The sequence below is a fragment of the Martes martes genome (genome assembly GCF_963455335.1).
Source record: "Martes martes genome assembly, chromosome: 2".
In the NCBI taxonomy this organism is placed as follows: Eukaryota; Metazoa; Chordata; class Mammalia; order Carnivora; family Mustelidae; genus Martes; species Martes martes.
In genome coordinates, this window is record NC_137889.1 from 121,110,330 (window position 1) to 121,118,429 (window position 8,100).

The 8,100-nt window shown below is 45.3% G+C and overlaps 1 protein-coding gene across 2 annotated transcripts; it reads left to right on the forward strand.

The window, feature by feature from the left end:
* Positions 1–426: 426 nt before the first annotated feature.
* On the forward strand, positions 427–7,328 carry SPRY1 (sprouty RTK signaling antagonist 1). 2 transcript variants are annotated; one of them, XM_080797412.1, is made up of 3 exons: positions 427–566; positions 1,316–2,238; positions 5,132–7,328. In XM_080797412.1, exon 3 carries the CDS (start codon positions 5,187–5,189, stop codon positions 6,144–6,146), a length of 960 nt encoding a protein of 319 aa, XP_080653538.1. In that variant the 5' UTR covers positions 427–566; positions 1,316–2,238; positions 5,132–5,186; the 3' UTR covers positions 6,147–7,328. The 2 variants fall into 2 exon arrangements, with proteins under 2 accessions (XP_080653538.1, XP_080653539.1); XM_080797413.1 differs by lacking the exons at positions 427–566; positions 1,316–2,238 and adding an exon at positions 3,031–3,308.
* Positions 7,329–8,100: the final 772 nt, after the last annotated feature.

Here is an 8,100-nt window from a genome sequence, read left to right on the forward strand (position 1 = left end):
ACTGTAATGTCATATTATCATCTTTTTTGTATAAATATACATTTGCTCTCTAGCTAATCAGAAGTGATGGCTTGGTATACGACTTTTCTATCTTCTTTTATTCTTCAATATTATTTTCTAATTCGACTTTAAAGGTTGTGTCCACTAACCCTTTAACTGAGACTGATGATTAAATTTAAAGGATCCTTGTATGACAAACTGCATTTGCAGGATTTTTAGAGGCAATCTCAAATTTTTAGAGGATGTTTATCACACTAGTGTACCAGGGCAACTTTGTCAAGTAGGTACACATACAAGAAAGAGGAAACGACTGTTAGAAAAATCCTGTTCCAGGTTTTCGGGCAGCCCGTGTGATTGACATATGATATCACTGGAGGCGTGTCCTGGAGTGGAGGTGGAGGTGGAGGCGAGCTGCTGAAATTCTGCGGAGCTGGAGTGGGATTGCTCTGTAAAGCACGCAGTGGTTTGCAGAGTGATAGCAGCAGACAGAGCTCCTTACCCTGGATAAGGAACAGCTACAGTCGCTGTAAATGTGCCTGAAAAGCAATTTACAATCTTTGCGTTAGGTAAGAACTGTTTCCTTCCTTTCATTCCGTAGATACTTTAGGAAAGATTAGGTGAGAAAATGCTGGCTGTTGCAAGAAACTGAACATTTCTTTGAACTCGCTTTAGATCTAAGATTACTGGTTGCATTGCAAATTACCGGTAGCATTCTCACTGCTAAAACTACTGCTCTTAAAATAAATGCTACTGCTAAGAGAAAAAAAGCATGGCCCCTTTCGGGTTTTTTTTTTTCCCCCTTATACGAATGGTAACAAGTTTAAAGTCTGAAACGTTCGGTTGTGTGAAAAACAGGGTCGTTTTTGCCTAAGAGACGCTGGTACTCGGTGTGTGGACCAAATACATGTTTGTTTAGGCATTGTTGGCGACCGAGTGCGGGCGAAGCAATTGTTGAAAACCTGAATTTCCCGTCTCTGTGTATTGATTTCCAATGCGCAGAGGCGTTGCTTGAACGTTGTTTGAACTCCTAGGCATTCCAAGGGGCAAAAGCACTTCGGCAAAACGTGCAAGACTGCATGTTACTTTGGTTCGCTGCTGACACGCCGACTGTGCGCCGGCCTGTCAATCACCGAGGAGCAACAGCCAGCACATGGCAGCGGGCTGCGGGCGGCCGGCGAACTGGCGGAGAGCCCACCCTGCTCCACTCTCCTGAGTGCCTGGGCGGCTGAGCGCGCTACGCGTCCGAGTGCCTGGAAAGAAGGGGAAATTAATGTTTCATTTGTTTTATTTTCCAATCGCTAATCCTCTGTGGCAGGCATTTCGGCCGTGGAACAGAAGGGTCGGACGACGGGGAGCGAGCACTGCCCGGGAGAGGCTGCCCTGCCAGGACCAGAGTTCCGGGGGACGCTGTGCCCCCACTTGCCCAGCGTGCAGGATCGGGAAAGTGCCTCGACCTGCACGGGGGCCAAGAGACGACGCCCCGCCTCTTCCCTTGAGAAGAATCCCCCAACCTCGCTCCCTTCACCGCTACCCCTAAAAAAGCGGGTTAAAAAAAAAAAATCCCACTCACCCCCACCCCCGGGGAAGCGGCAGACTCCGGGGAAGCGGCAGACTCCGCCTCGCAAGCTTGCGCCCCCGGGCCCCGCCGGAGCCTGCACGATTCCGTGACCCGCCCGCAGACACCGGTTCGAGCCCCGTCCCGGGCGCCGCGGAGTCTCGAACGTCCGTGACGTGGATTTTCACTCGTCAGGGGGGTGCCACTCCTTCCTTTCCCGCGAGGACCGTTCGGAACCCGAGGAGGACTTTCGCAGAGCACAGCGTCCCAGTCGGGGGCGAGTCACGCACTCTTCTCTCTGCCGTTCCCGGCTCGCTTTTGAGAGACTCGAGCGCCCTCCCGAAGGGATTTTTTTTTTCCTCCCTGGTTCGTGGAAGGGGGCTGCAGGAGAAAAGCCGCAGAGGTGGATGTTACTGAGCTGCGCGGCGAACGCGAGTCGTGAGAGGTCTGCTGCACTGGGCCGCGCCGAGTCTCCGGAGAATTGTCTTCTGCAGCCGGAAGGGGGCCGCGGGGAGCGCTCCTGCCCGGTGGGGGCGGGGGAGGCCGCGGGCCGACACGCCGCAGCAGGGGCAATGCCTCCTCGTCCTCCCTGCCGCGCTTGATGCGGCTTGTGCACGCTGCGGCTCGCACCGGGACCTGGGCCGGGTTGCACGGCTTGGCCCCGATCCACCGCTTCGGCCTAGGTGAGTGTCGGACCGTCTCTCTTGGCCGGCGGGGTGGGGGTGGGGGAGGCGCGGACCCGACTGGCTCCGCGCGGCAGGTGCGGGCTCCGGGGTTCGGTGAGGGGGGAGGGGAAGTGGAGGGGCGACCCCCGCGCGCGGCGCCGCCTCTCTCCCCGGCTGCTCGGGACTGGGTAACTTGGTGGGCGACCTTTCGCTGCTGTGGAGGGTGAAGAGGTAGGGTCTCCGATCCCCAGTTTCCCGGGGTAGTGGCGCGGTGGCCGGGGCTGTCCTCTTGAAGGAACCCTCCACGCGAAAGATGGACTCAAGGAGGCTTTTGGGAGTGTTCCCCGGAGTTCTCTGAGGAACTTCTTGACTTGTGCCAACGGCAGGCTTTCTGTTGAGTTTTCCTCAGACGGGGGACCGGGAAAGGCCATGTGTGTGTGTGCGCGCGCGCGTGTGTGTTTGTGTGTGTGTGTGTGTGTGTGTGTGTCTGTGTGCGTGCGCGCGCGCGCGCGTGTCTAGGGAGGCAAACCTCGGAATTCGCGGGTAAGCCCCTCGACAGAATTAGTCTGTGCCAAAGCGAGCTTCAACTTTATTCTTGTTTGGAGAGCGGCGGAGCGGCGACGGGAGGGGAGAGGGCGCTGCCACTTTAAAAATGGGAAGTCCGCCCTCCTGAGGTAATGGTAACCTCAGCCTCCTCCCCTCCTCCTGCCTGAAGAGAGGGAGAGAGAGAAAACTTGTTTTCATTCATAACTTTTTCCTTTTCCTTCCTCTCCGTCAACTATTTATTCACGGCTTCTCTCAGCTCGGATTGCAGAGGGCGCAGCTCCACCGTCCTAACTTACAGTGTGGCGACGCTTCTCCGCTGCCCCTGACCCGGGCTCATTTCTGCCCGGCTCTTTAGGAACCCGGCTTTGCCTTTAAAGTATAGAGAGATATTTATTGATAATTATCCATGCTGTGGGCTTGCTTTTGGCGCCTGCGTTAGCTCGGAAGGCTCTTCACGATCTAAAAGAAATCTTGGCGAGATACGCGAAAATGGGTTGGAAATCCACGGTGATCCTTAAGATGTGATGGGATTGTCCGAAAAGGTATTGGACTTGGGTTCCTGTTTCCGTGGGGGAAGACAGGTTGCCGAGAGCGCGCGAGGGTCTGTGGGGATGGATCGAGGACTGTCAGTGCTGGGAAGGGGTCTTTGCTTCAGATCGGAAGCGGCTAATTTTCTTTTTATCTGGTTATCTAATTCCCCAGCCAGCGTGAACTCTGTTACAACTATCGTTTAAAACGCAGTTGAAAGGTGTGCCTGGTGTTATTACTACAGTCTTCATATCCTCCACGGCTTTTCTGAACAGTGGGATCTGACTCCGTACTTTCGGAGCCTCTGCTTTTAAAGCCCTGGGTTAAAAGTTCTCTGCAAAGAGGAATGATAATTGTGTGTGCAGAGTAACGATGGAATATTTTAACAGTCCTTAAGGATCCAGCAGATCGTGAATGTGTTTCTCCTCATGTACAGAGAAGGTAGAGTGAAGTAGAAACTTGGGAGCTCTTAGTTGGGAGAATAAGGGAAGGGAACTCCAAGAAGTTAACATATAAGGCATAGTCTATAGACTTCCAGTTCGGTTAAGAGATGAAATGGATTTCTGCCTTATTGCCTAAGCTGGTGTTTTTGGCTCAAGGGTGGTAGTTGAGCATGGACATTTTTTTCCTTTTCATTCTTGAACTGGAACGGATCTATGTGGACTTTAGGAGGAATCTGTGTGAGAAATACTCTGCTTTACTATGATTGAAAATGGAAATGTTTTTATGTTTGGTAGCTTGTGTGTGTATGAAGAGTGCATTATAAATTAGAAATCTAACTTACTCTTGGTATGGAAATACATAAAATGCTTATTTTAATCAGGATTTTACTGTACTTATTTTATTACAAGAAGCACATTGATTCGGATTTGGCAGTGCTTTTTGAAAATCAAGATCTGTCATGTAAATACAGATTTTTAAATTAGAGGAAATGTAGGTAATTAAAATGGCCAGGATTTCTCCATATTGCTTTAAAGGCCTAATACTTAACTTGTTCATGAAAGTTACCTTGTTATGTGAGTGAGCCCTTAATTTAAACTTTAAAAAAATCCTTTCATGATTTCAAATGTGAATGCTTTTTAACATCACAGCATTGTGCATTGGTTTTGTGTGTTTGCTTTAGGGCTATAAAACACCAAGAACTGTTATATTCATCTATATTCACTTTTGCATCTTGTAGATAAGTAATGAGCAAGCTTTAAAATTCTGGTTTCTGTGGAAAATGCCCTCTTATTTTGAGATTCCATTTTAGTTTGAAGTCTGTTGGATTTTTTTTTTTTAATGCACAAAGGACACCTTGACTAAAATTTCCTCATTATTAATCTAATGCTTGTTAACAGCAAACAAGTAACAGAAAGGCAGGAAGACCAAAATCATTCTTAACTTTTTTAAAAGTGGGTATTTTCCTTTATCGAAAACACCAGTGAACTGAAACTGAGCTTTCTCTAGATGAGAGCTATTCCAGTGCTTATACTCAATATTCTCTACAAGGGCATACTCCATTTTAATTATTTGTTAAATTCATAAACAGGAAGGCATTACTTCTTGATTCTGCTTTTTGGAAGTTGAAAAAACTTTGAACTTTTATGACGTGGGGTCTCTTGCTTGCATTCTTCTTCTATGATGTGGTCCTTTGCCTCTTGGAATTGGACTTTGGCCAGGACCCCAGCATCATTGTAATCCGCTGATGAAGGAGATCATTACCAGGTGGTTTAGGCAATTTGTGACTTGACAGGATTCCCCCCCTCCCCGCCCCCCAGAAATGCTTCCTGTCATTTATTTTCTCTCTCTCTCTCTCTGTTTTTTTTTTTTTTTTTCATCTTTGATTTCCTTTTAGGATTTCAGATGCATGCGAGGTTTCCACTGATTGCCAGAATTCGAGATCACTACACATGGATCCCCAAAATCAACATGGCAGTGGTAGTTCATTAGTTGTGATCCAGCAGCCTACATTGGATAGCCGTCAGAGGTTAGACTATGAGAGAGAAATTCAACCTGCTGCTATTTTGTCTTTAGACCAGATCAAGGCCATCAGAGGTAGTAATGAATACACAGAAGGGCCATCTGTGGTGAAAAGACCTGCTCCACGAACAGCACCAAGACAAGAAAAGCATGAAAGGACTCATGAAATCATACCAATTAATGTGAATAACAACTATGAGCATAGACCTACAAGCCACCTGGGACATGCAGGACTCTCAAATAATGCCAGAGGCCCCATTTTGAGCAGATCGACCAGCACTGGAAGTGCAGCCAGTTCTGGAAGCAACAGCAGTGCCTCTTCTGAGCAGGGACTATTAGGAAGGTCACCGCCAACCAGACCAGTCCCTGGGAATAGGTCTGAAAGGGTAATCCGGACCCAGCCCAAGCAACTGGTTGTGGATGACTTGAAGGGATCCTTGAAAGAGGACCTGACACAGCACAAGTTTATTTGTGAACAGTGTGGGAAGTGCAAGTGTGGAGAATGCACAGCTCCCAGGACCCTGCCATCCTGTTTGGCCTGCAATCGTCAGTGCCTTTGCTCTGCTGAGAGCATGGTGGAATATGGAACCTGCATGTGCTTAGTCAAGGGCATCTTCTACCACTGCTCCAATGATGATGAAGGGGATTCTTACTCGGATAATCCTTGCTCCTGTTCACAGTCACACTGCTGCTCTAGGTACCTGTGTATGGGAACCATGTCTCTATTTTTACCTTGCTTACTCTGTTATCCTCCTGCTAAAGGATGCCTGAAGCTGTGCAGGGGGTGTTATGACTGGATCCATCGCCCAGGATGCAGATGTAAGAACTCCAACACTGTCTATTGTAAGCTGGAGAGCTGTCCCTCCAGGAGTCATGGTAAACCATCATGATTTTTGGAAGTGGGTTGGACCTCCTGAACTTCTAGCTTTCAAGCTGTGGCTGTTAAAAAGATTCTATTAGATACTGGTTTTATTTTCTTTACAATTTTCCTGCCTTTCTTCCCCTGTTCCCAAGGTTTGACTCATGGATCTTACTCTTCTCAAATGGATGATCTTCAGTAAGAGTGGACTGTGAAACTGCACCTGGCTCCCACTTAGAACGAGAGCCACTGCCATCCACTGAAGAGGGTATTGAGAGCTAGTGGGCTTTTGTGTAGCCTTCTTGTTCTACAGGCAACTTGTCAAAGTTGTTGTATACATGAACATACCCACACACATACCCAGTCAATCTACAATGATTTAGAGCTGGTTTTGATTGGGTACTCTGGGAGCAGGGAAATTGGTTTTTAAAGAAGCAACATTTTATTGCTTAAATAAGCTATGTATTAAGTCTATCTCCAGTTAGGGCTATCTTCATAGCATTGGACCCTTAGAAGCATGGGGGATATATTTTTGTTATAACATAAAAATTTTCCTTTAACCACTGCCCTCAAAATTTTCTCCTCTCCGTTTTTTATTCTGGAGATGCCAGGTATTTTTCTTTTCCTATGTAATTTTAGATTTGCTTTACAATGTAAATCTTCACATTGGAGATATAGTGGTTGTATGTTGCTCATCTTTATTCTGGCTTTTATATCTGTGAAGGACTCAACTGCTTTCCTTCCACACCCATTTTTTACCAAATTTCTCATCATTGAGGGCACTTGGGTAACTGAAGTTGATATTTATAGCTGATTGACCTATAGGTGTCATAGAACTATGCTGCCTAAAGTGATTTTGGGTCCTTAATGGTCCTTTTGGCCCCTTGTTTAGTTAACAGCTGAGTAATTCTAATTTTTTCTGTGTTTTCATTGCCTTAACCACAGATTGTGGTGCTTTTTGTATATTTTATGTATAAATCACAAAGTTGAATTCTGACTATTTTTAAGACAAAAGTCTGTTAAACTTTTTTATTGTAAAGAATATTTATTATGCGAATCTCTATTATTTTATGATATTTATTGCAAAAGACTGTTGAAATGTACTCATGTCTGAATATAACAAAATATCAATACATAACGGAAAATAAGGTGACACGAAGAAAGTACATATGTTAACTATAATGCAGAAAATATATTAATTAATGAAACTGTCTCTTGATTTCTTCATTTATTAGCTTGTACTATTATGGTGATTTTTGTCATTTGCTTTGACTCTTTCTTCATATGCACCCATTTTATTGCTTTAACATACTGAATCTAGGCATAGGTGAGCTCAAATTTTGAACTAGATGTTTCCTGGAAAAGGCATTAATCAAAATTTTGTGATCCAAATTCTGTTTCAACAAATGCCCAAGTGAATCACTTTTATAAAGTGAACTTTTTTTGCAATTAATATTAACAGTCACTCCATACTTTGGCTATTTTGTAAGCAAGATGTTTTGTGTATATCATAATTTCTCGGAATGGAACATGTCTGTAATTTAAAAAATGTTTACTTTAACTCTCTTGGGTTAATCAAAAATTAATCTTCATCAGTAAAACTTAAAGAACTTAGTTCTCTAGGCATGCTAGGAGTCTCTGGCACTGTCACCTTAATAAAACATTCTAGATGTTAGAGTGCACCAAGGGAATAATTCACATTATCAAAGAGATGTTTTAAAAACATTCCCGCCCCTAACTTTTCCTTTTCTTTAAGTCTTTAATGTGGCCTATCAAACTACATATCGTCACGTTCTGTGGAGTAAGAAATCTGAGGGCCTGAAACTTCATATAAAATATTTTTATTTTTTAGTCTGCTGATACCACTTAGGTTAGAATCTTTGGGTCTGATAGAATTTTGTTTATGTGAATCTTGAGACTCAGTTTTACCAACTCCCCATTCCTAAGTGGTATGTCAAACCTGAATAATTCTGTGCTTTTCGGAA